At 34.4% G+C, this 16,000-nt stretch overlaps 1 protein-coding gene and 1 long non-coding RNA gene across 3 annotated transcripts in view; one reads left to right on the forward strand and one right to left on the reverse strand.

Annotated features, from left to right (window-relative positions):
- The window catches only part of LOC149677054 (uncharacterized), a 76,199-nt gene extending 72,697 nt beyond the window's left edge, over positions 1 to 3,502 (forward strand). Inside the window, exon 5 of the mRNA XM_089838034.1 lies at positions 1,627 to 3,502. Within this exon, the coding sequence (XP_089694160.1) occupies positions 1,627 to 2,631 (1,005 nt within the window). The 3' untranslated portion in view covers positions 2,632 to 3,502. The remainder of the gene's footprint in view (positions 1 to 1,626) is intronic.
- Positions 1 to 16,000, reverse strand: part of LOC149677055 (uncharacterized) — a 114,488-nt gene that overhangs the window by 62,447 nt on the left and 36,041 nt on the right. The window contains exon 3 of one of the 2 annotated variants that reach the window (XR_016366567.1): positions 7,059 to 7,297. The exons of the other annotated variant lie outside the window; for it this stretch is intronic. This is a non-coding gene — a long non-coding RNA (uncharacterized LOC149677055). Of the gene's footprint in view, positions 1 to 7,058; positions 7,298 to 16,000 lie in introns of those variants that run through there. 2 annotated transcript variants of the gene reach the window in all.

Consider the following 16,000-nt stretch of genomic DNA (forward strand, 5'->3'; position numbering starts at 1 on the left):
TTAATCGAGGAAATATTTAATGATATTTAATTACTAATAATCGTCAGTGTTTGAATAAGAAGAAAAATGCCGACAAAATATGTATATATATATTTATTATGGGGCCAAAAAAAAAGAAATTTCCCCAAAAACTAGAATTAAGTTGTCTATATTAATATTCAAAAGACGTCAGTCAAATTTTAGAAAGGTATATATACGTGTTATAAAATTAAATTATACTTATACCTTTACCTTTAAACACCATATATGTATATTATTTGTCAAAATGCCAATTTTAACCTATTTTTAAGCGAGTAGAATAAATTAAAATCATTTACGCTTAAATCCATTAGTATAATTACATATACGAGCCAAGGGGAAAATAAATTTTAAATGGGATTTTTTTTTAAATGACAATGATCAACCCGTTAATATCATTATCTTAATGAACATGTTCAATTAAAGATATAAATTTAGATTTTACAGGAAAAATTGACTTTAAATTTTATTAGCGTTTCCAAGTAGGTATATAGGAATTGGTAATTATTTAATAATTAAAATTTACATAAATATAAATGGCCTGTTATACAAGTTAGTTATCACGTGTATCTCAACGAGTAGTGTGTTAATGTTAGGGCTATTTCAAAGGAAGCTGTAGAATAAACCTAAGCCTAATGTACTTGCCTATTTCAAAGAAATCTCTAGCATCAAACCTAAGCCTAATGTACTTGCCTATTTCAAAGAAATCTCTAGCATCAAACCTAAGCCTAATGCACTTGCCTATTTCAAAGAAATCTCTAGTATCAAACCTAAGCCTAATTATCATGCCTATTTCAAAGAAATCTCTAGTATCAAACCTAAGCCTAATTATCATGCCTATTTCAAAGAAATCTCTAGTATCAAACCTAAGCCTAATGAATTTGCCTATTTCAAATCCACGGAATAAATCCTAAGCCTAATATTCAGCCTTATTTCTTCCACGTCGTCTGCTAGTACACAGTACATTTCAATAGTTCTTTAAACTATTCTATTTCCTAGAGAGGTAGACATTCAATAAAACATGATAAACGAGGTGTTATTCATAGAAAAGTCGATGACAGCTTAAATCCGCGAGCAACGCGCCGCAAACAATTGGTGGGCGCACGAGCCTGTAAGCCCAAGTACTTACAATATTATTACCTCCTCTAGCGCGCAAATCTGACCACCGTCCGGATCTTTTAATAATAACCCATGGAATCTTTACAATAATAATGCTAAGCACCCCAACTAAATCTCAATCGTCAAAAAGAAGAAATATTATAAAATGAAACCTACTTAACAATATAGGGAGAGAGATAGAAAAAACCTCATTACAAAATATAAAATGTATAAGTAAAAAAAAATTGCATTAATACACCGTGCGGTAGATAAGTTGGTACTACAATAATGTTAGGAGTCACGCTGCGAGTAATTGGGTTCTTTTCGTTCTGACACGCATCAAAAGTACGTTAAACGTTCTAAATACCTGTCAACATTCAAAAGTTTTAAAGGGATTGTGAATTACAATAAAATAATATATTTTTCTCAAACTCATATTGGCACCTGCCACCATGATTTATAAAATATCTAACGGAAATCAATGTTTATTTTCTTTTCTTTTCTTTTAAGGTATGGTTTCAAAATCGTCGTGCAAAATGGCGTAAACAAGAAAAGGCCGCTGGTTCCCAAGCCCATCAAGGATATAATCCATATTCAACGGGTGTACCACCGGGAGTATCCGTGTCCGCGACTGGTTCTCCCGTTGCGATGCCCTCAGCACCGCCTGGTTCAATATCAGGAGCCGCTGCAGCAGCCGCAATGGCCGCCGCGGCTGCAGCCCACGCCGCTGGTTCACCATTAGGTCCAAGTCACCCTCAACACCATCCATTCAGTCCATTACACGCGGCTTTCATTCGTAAACAATACGATCCTTTTATCATGTCCTCAATGGCGGCGGTGGCTCGTGGCCTTCCTGGTAGCGGAGCTCATTATTTACCACCGGGACTATTCCCGGGGTACCATCACCATCTGGCCGCAGCGGCGGCAGGACCATACGCCGCGGCGTTACGCGATTTGGGCGCAACTGGTGGTTATCCCCCAACAGGTCCCGGAGGATTTTTACCACCATTCCAGTCACCGTACGCCCCAACGTCGTTTCAAAATTTACTGGTTAACTTATCGGCTCACAACCAACAACCAAAAATGAACACTCAAAGATCAGCTACGCCGCCACCGCCCAACCAAATGTCCCCACCGTTTCCCGCCACTTTACCACCACCAAGATTAAGAGACAAATGCCCATCACCTCCCGCAACTAGTTGTACGAGTCCAAATGTACAAGCTACCTCACCCTCAAGGTCTATGACACCTCCTGCATTAGTTCGGGCACCGTCTGGTGGTGGTAGACCAACGTCGGTATCTCCGCCAATTATCGTAACAGACCGTAAAAGTGTTAGTCCTTGTTCGACCAATGGCTCGACAAGTGGTAACAGCAACCATTCGGGTTTGGTACCAACGGGTGCTGTTGACGTTGACAGACGAAGTTCAAGTATCGCGGCCCTAAGAATGAAAGCCAGAGAACACGAAATGCGAATTGAAAATATTCGCAAGACAAATGGCGATGTCTCTAATTAATTAAGTTTCGGGTAAATATGATTAATTCTGTAGTCATTCGCGTTAATCACGTGATAGGCCAAAAACTAACTTCTCAAGCTTCAGCCCCTGTCCACAATAATTGAATGTTTATCTTTGAAGATAAACAAGGACTCCCTTACTAAGGTTAATTATACCGTCCATTTATAATTAAATATAACGAATCTCTATTACATGTGATTATTAATGTTAATATAACAAATTTTGAGAGCTTTTAAAAAGGTGATATTATGTAAATTTCGTGTGTGTTTTTGTTATTACAATGTTTACTGCCCCGTCCATATATTTACAAACACATAAATGTATTTATTCACGCTGTTCGAAATAGTAATTAATAAAGGGAATTAGTGGGGTAATCTACTTATATCATATACAACGTTCTGGTCCAAGCACCAGATTTCAAAAAAAAAAAAAAAAACAATTTAAAGAATCCATGACAGTTAAGTTATGAACATGCAGCTTTGTTCACACGATTAAAAAAATGTATTTGGGATAAAAATTAACTTATATTGATTAGCGTGCTTTTGTAAATATAAAGAATTAGGGAAACCGTCCATCTTTTTGTATATAAATTAAAAAAAAAAGAAAACATTCAATATTTTTGAAAATTTATCAAAATCGCCGTCCATTATTATAACGATCAAAATGTATTTAAAATTAATTGATATCTTTTTTCTTTTACAAATACTCGTTTTGAATTATTTTTTTTTATTTCAAAGTAATTAAAAATGTCGAGTTGATCTCGGAATTTATTTTTGTTCCTTAATGAAATTGTTCGTATTTATTTTTATTTTTATTATTTTTTATTTTTTTTTGTAATATAGATCTGAAATAAAAATTTTCTCGATCGTAATTTTAGTATTTGCTATTTTAGTTTTACTTATTAATTTAAATTAATTTGACCTTACATTAGGCCTAATTTGAAAATGAGGATCAAAACAGTTATTCCTAATCTGAAAATGAGAACTAACAAAGTTAAGCCTAAAGTTGAAAAGCACGTGCGATACTTCTCGCGCCAAAACCAAAAAAAAACCTCTTTTTTTCGCTAAATTCCTTAAACTCTAACCGTACATAAAATTATGTTTAAACCAACTAGGCCTACATTAAATTTAACGATAAAAGAAATAATGCTGAGAGCTATAAGAACGTTAATTTCAAATCTAAGTACAGCGAGACATCTGCGTAACCAGTAATCGCAATCAAATTACCATCAAAGCAAATTAGTATCATCAGCACCTCAACTTATACCGCGTTTATTACATTCGGTAAAAATTCCCAACCAATTATTAGTGGAGTCACAAGTCCGAAGAACGAAAATCCGAAAATCGTTTCTCTCCTCATATTAAGTAAGTAGAAAACTTCACCAAACCATATGGGAGGTAAATAAGTTTGCCATAACTTGATAGACATACCTATAGCATATTCTTGTCCCCCCAAATGGAACCAAATCGAAACGAAACAAGGCATATCCCTAATTTCTAAGCCTGATTTCTAGGACTTGGTTAGAAGAATTTCTTGTACAAATTACAGTCATTAAGATATGGGGGTACGGATTCTCGTCTGCAATTACATCTTTGAAGACTTTTAAAGAAGAAATTTCTTCGTTTTCTTCAAATGGTAAGTACTAAATAACCCGGGGCTATTTAACGCGACTCTAGTTAAGAGTGAGACAATGATTGGTGGTTCATTTCACCTTTAGAATTCAATAATAATAAACCAACTTTCAATGTAGATTCAACGCGGTTGAAGTAACGTTGAATTTGGTTCAAGTTTATGGGTGACTTAACGGTATGAGATTAGGAAGAGAAATGGCGCGAACAAGTGTAGTTAATTTTTGTGCCCCACACGACGAACGAACGATGTTCATAAGCTAGGTTCCATAAGTTCGTCACTGGTTACTTTCAGAAAGCTTGTCATGAAGTGAGTGACCTATGTAGGTCATAGATTCGAGGTAAACTGAAGACGCCTGGTGAGGGAGGCGCTGTCAAAGGCTTAGTACAGACTAAATTGGAAGATGGAAGTCCTGCAAAATTAACCGAGTGTAGCCATGCAATTCTCGCTTTTCGTTCTCGCTCGAACTAGCTCAAGCTGTAAATCTCTAGCATTACGAAGCATAGGAAGTGTCAAACTTATGGAACACAACTTATATAAACTTATGGATAAGCTTCCGTCGCATCGCGTCGCGGACCATCGAGCTTTGTAGTCAAAGACCACCTTGAAATGTTGCTTCAAACATAAGACGTTTTTATAATAAAGGGAAGATGAATTTGTTGTTGCCTAGTTAGTTCTTCAAGCACCGAGTTAGGCCTAATCAAAGACGTTACACGTTACCTTTAAGACGTTTAAAGAGTCCAGCGTCTCAATTTGTGGAATGGGTACCTTCTTTTACTTTTTTTTTTTTAGTATTGGGGGGAAAAATAGTTTTAAACGTTAAAAACCGTAATTTGCCTATTTAGTCAACCGGAACTGGATCATATAAACCAGCCTGGCTCTCCTCTTGGAGTGTTGTTAAGTCTAACAAGCGCCTGTCATGTTTTTGTCAAGCTACAACGCATGCATTACCTTATTTTTTTCTATCACTTGTTGGAAGTTACTGACTGCATTTTTTTATCTTTTTAGAAAATTTTGTAATAGAATTGGTTTGGCAAATTCGAGGAATGCTCATAAAAAATTGAGTTTGAAAATAATGTTTAAGGTTCTTTAAAAAGGGGGGGGTGAAATATCCCGGGTAACTGACCATTGATGCCAGTATAGAGTATTAGTAGAGGTGACCGACCTTACCAGAGTATGGTTTAGTTACTTTTCCGCATAATTTGTTGAATTGTACAGACGGAGGTTTTTTTACATTTTTGGCCGCCATTTTCCAAGATGGCCACGGATTTAAAAAATATTTCTTAGCAAGTACCTACTACTTTAAGGTAATGTCCTTGCAAAATTTCAGTTTCCTACGTTAAGCGGTTTGGTCTGGGCATTCATTTTTAGTCAAGTTTTCCATAACCAATGTAAAGACGTTATTTCGCAAGGTAGGTTTTTATACATTTTTGCCCGCCATTTTCCAAGATGGCCACGGATTTAAAAAATATATCTTAGCAAGTACCTACTACTTTAGGGTAATGTCCTTGCAAAATTTCAATTTCCTAAGTTAAGCGGTTTGGTCTGGGCATTCATTATTAAGTCAATGATCAATGTAAAACATGCCTAAAATTTCTGAAATATTTCGGTTTATGCAACATTTCTCGTATTCCATATGGTTACTTATCTCCGATGGGGGGTCCTTAAGACCGTTGCCAAATTGTAACTAACTATTTACATATTGATAGCGGGTTAATGAGGTTTGGCCAAAAAAAGTTATTTTGTTAAAAGATAGTAATCACTTATGGGGGTCGGTTTCTTTTGGGCAGTCATTGAAGCTATCGTCTTCATGGTGGCCATGACCATTCTTGTCGGTTCATTTCCTCGCGCCACCTATCCGTCATCTTGACGCCCCTCCTTCCCCATCCATCAGCCACCCTTAACGCAAGAAAAAAAAACCGTAAACCGTCTTCTTAAGACTAGATCTAAGAAAGAAAGAATTTACTTGACATTCTTAAACGCTAATAAAGAAGTTTCATTCGCATTCCATTGTCGCCCCAAATTTTCTCTTTTAAAAAATCATCTCATCTCGACCTTCGTAAAAGAGCATTTCATTTACTTCTCCCCTCCATTATTTTCAAGTGACCTTGATATACCATAATCAATTTTTACGCCCTCCTCACTGCGCTTGGTTTTAAACAGTGAGATTTGAAATTAAATTCAGTGCAACTTTGATATACATTCTATAAAATTCCAATATTATTAATTCGAACAAGACTTAATTTGCAAAAGATTGGGACACCTAAAATGTTTTTGAAAATTAAAACCCGTCCAAAAATTCCATAGTTAAAAGCGTGATAATGATGACGGTGCCACACCTGAAGTTAATTACACGAAGTAATTGTAGTCATTCGAGAGTCGTCAACATTTAGAAATATCTCGAAGGTTGAAATTAAGAAATATTATACTTCTTATAATTCACTTCTGATTAAAAGAAAACCGCGTTCTTACCTACCTACCTATATGAAACTCTATTCCACTTGTTTTTAATTAGAGCCGAGAGTGGGCGGTTACCTTTAGGGACGGGATGAAGTATAGTGTGTTTTGATGAATTGGATAATTGCTATTTGGGGTTGGTGCGAATTAAAATTAACACTGGGGGGGGGGTATATAATCACCCCCATAAAAAATCTCTTCCCCTTTGAAAAAAATCTTTGGATCTCGATTACCCTGACCCTCTCTCTCCTTTCCTCTTCTTCAGATGGAGAATATAAAAAAGAATACATAAATCTACTAGGAATAATTGTGGCCCCATGTGAATTTTTAGGCGGGGCTTGAGAACTAACTATAAAGTCACGTCTCATAATTCTGAGGGGGTCTTTCTAACTGTGATTTCATTATTTGGTATCAACAAGAGGTCCTAGGCGAGGGCAAGGTGCAACAGCCAGCAAGATAGATTATAAATTCATCATACCTAATGATTAGTCTTGCCAACTCCTCCCACAAAAAAGGCTGCCTAGATACGTCGAGTGAAAATGGCTATGTACACAATAATTCCAACTAGCTGTATGCATTCCTGGTAAAAAAAGTATAATTTCATATTAATGAAATAATAATTTTTTTTAATACCGAGACCACCTCGGTTGAGGCGTGCCTCGTTCGCTACATACCGACGTAAAATTAATATCAATTAAGTATTTTGCGCCATAGCTAATTATTGCCTTGTACTATTATAATTAGCGCCGTTAAATAAAAAATATATTAAGGAATTGCAAATTATACGGATTTAATTGTATGCCGGTAAAAATTAAGATTTCGTTTGAAATTAGTTAAACGTAGTGATGTGTAGAGAGATTGAAGAAATCTTTTGCTATTTCAGCAAACTTGTTTTTGTGAATAAATAGACCCAGATTTGAATTTGCGTAATTATCTATGAAATCCATCCAATATTTGTGTGTTTATACTCCCTTTAAAGGCACTTATTTTAAATATTTAATACGTAACAATATGGTAACAATATTTTTGTAATTTAATACATAGTTTTCAGACTAGGATGAATGATACCATTTACACTGCAGGAGGCGAGGCTACTTATAACTGCCTGGCCTCCTATTAGTCTTTTTTACACTATTTTAAAGGGAATATAAAGCTATAAAAATTGTATACTTTCTTGTTGAATTGCGAGCAAATGTTAAGCATTTATAGGGTAAACAGATTTGGATATAAAATTCCTTTCAACAAGTTAATCACGAATAATATTTCGGTCAAACACGAATTCGGTAATATTTGAAAAGAAAAAAATATACTGATGGTTTTCAACAAAATAAAATCTATTTAATTTGGCGATGCCTTGAGAAGTTGAGATTCGATGTGACCCATAGGTTCACATAACTGGTAACTTGATTAACAGCCTTAACATAAAAGATCCCTTCTCTTTAAAGGGGAAGCTTAACTCTCAAGAGGACATGCCGCCAACCATTTAAAGGTAGAGTCCAGCTAAGAAAAAGCGCATTTATATTATAATTTAGATCAAACCAGGGATAGATTTAATTTTAGAAATAGGAATGGAGAACAGAGTAATGTGGGCGCGCGTCTAAGTCCCGGACCCCCTTCCCCGGGACGGAGGGGTATTTAAGAAGAGGCGGGGGGTCATAGCGACAGAGGTAAAAAGGAATTACGTCACTATTTTTCACCGTCCCCGTCAGCAACGTCATCAAAACGTAGTTTAAAAGATATTTTAAACTTTTCGTTACGTGTTGGAGGGAGGGGCTCTATACTGGGTAGTCTATGAGTCGGACTAAGTAAATATTAACCGTTCTATACCTGATATAATCAAAAATTCCTATTATAACGTTACATTAAATGCCATATTTCATTAAATCTCCAGTAGGTTTCAAACGTATTTAAGTTTTTTCTTACACAAGTTGAAATTAAGTTCTTTTGGGGGAATACGAGAGTATATCTAAATAGCAGTAGATGTTATGAGACTATCCCATTAAAAACAACAAAAATCACCACCATCCCCTCTCATCATAGCAGCCTATCGGGCAAAAATTACCCTTTCAAAACTGTCTTGGAGGTTTTTAAAGTTGATCCTTCGCATTAAACGAGGTTTAGTTTTGACAGCGCAACTTCTTTCGAAGCAAGCAAGTTGGAAGCAATCGTGTTAAAATTTTTATAGTGATTAGATGGGTCACATCGTATCATCGAAGGTCAACCTTAAAGTTTAATACCACCCCATACCCAATTTCTATTTTATTTTTTATATATATCCAAAAAGGTAATTATTGATAAAGTTGCTCTAATAAACGAGATAATTGGCCAATTAGATAGACTGATTTTTTCCCTGTGTGGTCTTCAATTTTTCATTTCCTAATTAGTCAGTTAATTAATAAGTAATCTTATATAAATAGTTCGCTAAAGAGATTTTGAAGGTTAAATGGGTATCATTAAAAATTGTGTTATGTTCTTTATAGAGAATTATTTCTTTTAATACGTTGTTAATGGGTGTTTGGGAAAAAGAAAGTTTAAATAATTATTATTCTAATTTCCCATAGTTTTAATAAATATATTATAATATAATATAATTAGGCAACTAATTTGCCTTTGAGAATTTCAGTCCCTTTTAATTAGCCTTGTCAATATCCTAACTATATGAAAATGAATCGCCACAATTCAGTGATAAGGAAACCTGAATAACAAATCGCAGTTATGCCGACGAAAGAAAAATATGTATGCAAACTTCAGACCTATGAAACAAAGTGATAAATCAGAAAAAAAAACAGTTCGCCTTTGATTTCACCATTAATTATCAATTCTAATAAGTAATTACAGATAATACAAATTAAAAATGAAGAGAAAAATTAAATATTAAAATATGCTTCAAATTACAATTTTCTACGCGCAGTTTCATAGGGTCTACAATTGCACATACAAATTACTCTATCAACAGTACTGCTTCACACAAAAAAGTGTTTATCTTACTTCTCTTTCAAACTGTAGGAAAATTCGCAAAAATACCTCGATATATTTACGAAAATGTTAACAGGTGGAGAAGGTAAGTACTCCTTAATCTCATAGGTGTGACCCAGTCTTAGTATATTTAATAAATTCAAAATACCCCTATATAATACTTATCCCACTTAATATTTTTATACAGAAAAAAGGCCCGAGTACTTCTTCTATAACAAGCATATATCCGGTATACTATACCATCGTTATACGTTTTCGTGATAATTTGGCGTAGGTACATACATAAAAAAATTATATTTTATTCCAAGCAAGCTGCCGTAAGTATTGTACACTATATTTATCCGGTCGAATTTTTTCAACATTTTTATATACACAGTTTAAACTAAGTTTTATACGACGACGGACCAAGCCCCGTAGCTAGCAAGCCGTTTAAGTAGTTATTTGGTAGAGATGGAGGGGACCAACCTGACCGTTCAAAATATAATCATATAGAGAAGGCTCTTGTCAAGACTACTTTGCGAGTTTGCCGGCTAAATTTAACAAGGCTTCTTCTATATTATGCCTAGATAGATAAATTTCGCTTCGTCGTTCAAAATTGCATTGCTCGTCTATAATATTTAAAGGGGTAGGAAACTACCTGCTATTATTAAAGTGAAAGTGTGACAAGTTCATGCATGTATTTGAAGGAGTTAATTTTTTATGCAAAAAAGGTCCGTCTAAAAGGAGGATTTCAAATTGGAAAAGGGATCTAAAAGGGTCTTTAAAGAGGATTTCAATTTGGGAAAGGGCCTCAAAGGATTATTTCAATTCAGAAAAGGGTATTTTAGGAGAATTTCGACTCGTAAAAGGGTCCTAAAGGAGGATTTCAAATTGGAAAAGGGATCTAAAAGGGTCTTTAAGGAGGATTTAAATTTGGGGAAAAAGGTCTCAAAGGATTATTTCAATTCAGAAAAGGGTATTTTAGGAGAATTTCGACTAGTAAAAGGGTCCTAAAGGAATTGGAAAAGGGATCTAAAAGGGTCATTAAGGAGGATTTCAATTTGGGAAAAAGGGCCTCAAAGGATTATTTCAATTCAGAAAAGGGTATTTTAGGAGAATTTCGACTCGTAAAAGGGTCCTAAAGGATTAAATTTCATAAACATGTGGAGAAGCGAGTTACACTATCTCTTTAAAACTTTCCATGAAACTAGGGTACGCAACGCAATACCACTTTAAATTAGATCACAATAAAATTGAAAAAAAAAGAATAATAATAAATCAAATTCATGCAAGTTAACATTAATACATTTTCCTCGCTCGTTAAGAATGAACCTTAAGGGCAAACTAAAAAAAGATAATTGAGTTGTATAACTGGATAATTTGCTTAATTTATGCATGTAATGCACCTTACATCGTGTGTCCCCCCCCCCCCCTTACATAGAGATACCAGCTAGATAGATAGCTAGGTAGAACCAAGCTCTAGCTAACCCTAAACATATCCTTAATTTCAAAGCAGGAACAATGGAAATTTTAAAGAAAATTCAAAATGTCTTGATGAGGTGGGTGGTCTCTAAAGACAGCAGACGAGAAAAGAAAATTGGAACAAGCTCGGTCAAAAGTTGTTGCGTCGGAAAAATCTCAATTGCTTTCTGTTCAGCAAGAAGTTTTTAAGTCGAAAATAATGGTACTTTTAAAAACTAAAAAAAAAAAAGAATGACGACAAACAATTGGTTGAGAAATAAATATCTTGTCGCAAAATTGAATCGCAGATTTAGATTGGCTCGCACAATGAACTATTACCGGCTCAATTTACTAAGTAGATAAAGAAAAAAAAATACATATAATAGAAAACGGTATTGTACTGAAATGAATTAATTCATTTCATAATTGAATATTCAAACTTTATCTTTATGAATATTGGGGTTAATTACTCGGGTTCTGATTGTTGTAAATGCGATGTATTTGGTGTCGTTGGAAAGACTCTAAATAGATCTCTAACATACTCAATGGATTTCACCGTATCTCTTATAAAACCTGAGTTGTGACCCTACAAAAACGAGTATTAAACAGATGGAGAGAATGTTAATGAACATTTTGGTTAATTACTTGGGCCCTAATTGTTGTAAACTCGAAGTATTTAGTATCAATGGAAAGAGGAGAAATGGGTCTATAACATAGTCAAAGGAAATTCCCGTATCTCTAATAGAACCAGAGTTTTGACCCTCCAAACACGAGTGTTAACCTGATGGGGAGAATGTTTTTTTAATATTATAATACAAAGCCTCTCAAATTAATTCGAGTCTATTACGGTGTATTAACTATATACCTTCACCATGCACTTCATTCAAACTGAACAAATTTAGTTCATAAATTCGTAAATGACACATGAATTAAATGAACCCCCTAAAAATACCCAAATTATATAACCGTAGTATATTAAAAATCAAACTAGTATACAAATCACGTGGGATCAACAACCAAAAATAATCCCATGAAAATAATAACCGATGCCAACAGAAAAACATCACTAAATATCACTTTTCCGAAACAATGTAAATCCTTCATTGAAAATAAGGTAAATAAGGCTTTAAACTAGATAAATAGGTCTACCAGATAAGAGGGCCGGATTATAGAATCTTCCTTCATAAAATACAAGCGTGTTAGAGCACCCACAAAAAAAACATATCCCTATAATTCAAAGAAACAACAAATTTCAGTGTTTGTCTTACGATTTTAATCTTTAGGGTTTGCGAGAATTTTACGTTACCTAGGCCTAACTTAAGGAAATATTAGAAACAAGAAAGTTATTGTGATTTTTTACGCCCCCATATATTCCCCCCCCCCAACGATTTAGAAACCAGTTAAGCCTAAAATTTTTAATATTGTAATAATAACGGAGTATTTTGGCGGGAAAACAATATCCAGGAATTTATTTTTTTAAAACCGACGCTAAGCCTAACCTGTGGTGCGGTTTTTTTTTTCTTTTTGGGTTTGAATTTTTTTTTTTTTTAACTTTTTGGGATTTGAAATCGTGCCCAGTAATAAAGGTTCAAATGGTGATAATATCATCTCTTTCTTGGGGGAGTATATAGCTTAACATCTCAACACTCAATCTGTTTAGGACCTACAACTTTTGCAACTATAGTCGGTTATTATCTCCAAAAATTTCAAGACGAAACAAAAGCCGGGTATATTATAAAACTAAGGGATTTTCATGTGTTCTCTTCAGCCGACTTCGTTTTTGGTTTTTATTTCGGTAAGTCTGTAAACTGATCTTTCTGATATTAAAAGGCCAATTTTTGAGCCAAGGCTTAAGAATAATAATAACTCTTTCTCAAATTAGTTTAAACATAAGTTCATAAGATATGTTCCACGATATGTTTGTCACTGGTAACTTAGAAACTGGAGCTTGTCATGAAGTGAGGTAGGTCATAGATTAGAGGTAAAGCGAAGATGCCAGGTGAGGGACACGCTGTCAAAGGCTTAGTAATGCAGACTAAATAGGAAGATGCAAGTCCTGCTACCAGCTCGAGCTGTAGGCCTAAGTCTCTAGCATTACGAACTCGTACTGGTAGAGAACTTATAAACCATACACCACAAAGTACATTCCAATACATCAGATCTTCCAAGAACAGACAACATGCAGCATTGATGTACCCCTCCGCCCGCCTTCCCCCCTAAAAACCAATTACTGGCAAATTATTTCACTTACAAGCTTAGATATATTTCCTCGTATACCTTAAAGTTTAAATACATTTTGAAGTGCCAACCCCCTAATTACTCGCCTGTTAAAAACCTCGGTCAAATAAAAAAAGAGAGAGAGAGAAGTCTCGCGGAATCAATGTCTGGTAAACTGCTAGGGATGGGTATGAATGGCTGCGAGTTAGTAACTACAGAAGCGTGCTTGCATGTGGTGATGTGGCGCATGGTGCTGAAAATTTCAAAATTCTCTACAATATCTAACAGAAATAGAGTAATGGAAAGTTGTTAAGACAATGCGCCATTTTATCTGAAGCCTAACGGTAAAATCGTCTGCTAACTTTCATTAACAACAAAAGAATGAAGAGTAATAACTTAGGATACTCCTTTATGACCAATGGCCAAGGCCTAGAGAGAATAAACAATGACTTCTGCTATGTTTTCGACAGACACAAGGATGATCAAAAACCGTGCCCATTCTGTTAAGTGTCAACCACATATCCTCAACAATTGCTCTTTCTTTGTGACCAACCAACGAGTTTTAAATTAAAGCAACTTCATTAGCAACAAGCCAAGGCCTAAAGAGAAAAACAATGTCGTCTGCTTTCGTTTTCGACAGACACAAGAAGTTTCAAAAACCGTGCCCATTCTCTTCAGTGTCAACCATATATATCCTCAACAATTGCTCTTTCTTTGTGACCAACGTAGAGTTTTAACGCAACGCCACTAGCAAGAAGCCAAGGCTTAAAGAGAAGAAACGATGACTCATGACTCATGAGTCTTCTAAGAACAAAATGAGCTCAATAACGTCAGGCATAACGGGGACCTAACTGATACCAAAACTTTGTAACGAATCTACTTCGAATAAAATGTTAACTACCAAAAAAAAATAAAGTTAAAATAATGTTCTTTCATCGCTGCTATGTACGTCAAGATTGTTTGACACCACCCAACGTATTCAGAGGCGGCAAGAGAGTGAAGAAAAAAAAGAGAACCTAACTAATAAAAGAAGTTGAGGAACTTCTTCTCTTTTAGAGATGTAGGCCCAGTGTTTCTTAGAAATATTCGTGCGCAATCTTGAAGTTTAATTCGTGAATTTTGGGGAACAAAAGAAGATCGCGCCCGGGCTTTTAAAGCATTACATGAAACGATGGAATATCTCCTAGACATCAATAAAGATAAATATCTTTTCGCACGGTCTTAAGAGTGTTAATGAGAATTACCCTCCCAAGTATACCTGCACGGGTACATTTAAAAAAGAAAAACTTTTGAGTTAGGCCCAACACTATATAGTCTTTGAGAATACCATACTTTAAAGGGAAACTTAAATTAAACGCTAACAAAAAGACCGAGGCTTAGGAGACCCTTTCATAATTCATCTACAAAGGCTTAATTAAAGTATTTTGAGGTTCAACATGGTTTGAATTAGAATTAGGCTTGGATGTGTTCAGAAAGACCCAGAATCGAATAAGGCTTAGGAAAAATTGAGCATCCAAAAAACATGAATATTTTTGGTTCATTTTCTTTCGTTTCATAATTCATCTACAAAGGCTTCATTAAAGTATTTTGAGTCGAATTAGATTCAATATGGTTTGAATTAGAATTAGAATTAGGCTTAGGTGTGTTCAAAAAGACACAGAATCGAATAAGGCTTAGGAAAAAATTGAGCATTCAAAAAACATATCGGAATATGTATTTTTGGTTCAATTTCTTTCAATATCACTTTAAAATCTATAAAAATAACTTCTTCCATTTTTAAACAGAACTGATCATGGCACATGCATGTAATGTTTTTGTTTTAGATTTATGGTTCAAGTGTCAGGCATCTCAGGAAATAAAATAAAAGCCTAGATACCTTAAAAAGTTGTTATTGCAATGTCTAAAAAAATCTATTTAAAAGTTATAAATTAGTTTTGTATCTTATTGGGTGGCCTTTTTCAAACAACCTTATACTATTTAATTTTATCAAGTAACAAATCCAATTTATAATGAACCATAAAAGACAGACGTATAAGTATACGTATAACAAAACGTGAAACGTATACTTCAAACGCCAAAAAAAAAAAACATTTAAAAAAATTACCAATAACTTGAAAATTAAAAGCGGGGTAAATAAATTAATATTAAAACGACTAAAAGGGTATCGTATCACAATTAATCTCTAAAATTTAATTAATTAAATTTCAACTGTAATCAATCACGGATGGTGGTGGAGGAATTTCCCAGGGGTGTAGTAATTTTTAATTACGTTAGGGCATAGAAAAAAAAGTTAATTGACACGCAATATAAGTTTTATAACTCACATTATATTCCAAGAACTAATTTTTAAATATACGTTCCAAGTTTCCTTCAATATATTAATAAAATAAAATCTGATAATAAAAAAAAATTATGAAGTTACTAAATACACACAAGAAAATTGATTGGATAAAAACGTAATTAGCAACAATAGCAAATTAGCAAATCTCACTTAATTCTTTGACGACATACCCTGAAAATTGTCAACTCACACTTAATTTTTGAGATAATTAAAATTAAATTATGTTATATTTAGTGGATATAATCTGCACTCTTAGCCAATAATAAGGTGTTAAATATTCATTGAAAATTCTAGTTAATTCATGGCTTC

Source organism: Phalangium opilio, unplaced genomic scaffold (genome assembly GCF_054372755.1).
Source record: "Phalangium opilio isolate 3A_F unplaced genomic scaffold, DU_Popi_V2 ptg000045l_1, whole genome shotgun sequence".
In the NCBI taxonomy this organism is placed as follows: Eukaryota; Metazoa; Arthropoda; class Arachnida; order Opiliones; family Phalangiidae; genus Phalangium; species Phalangium opilio.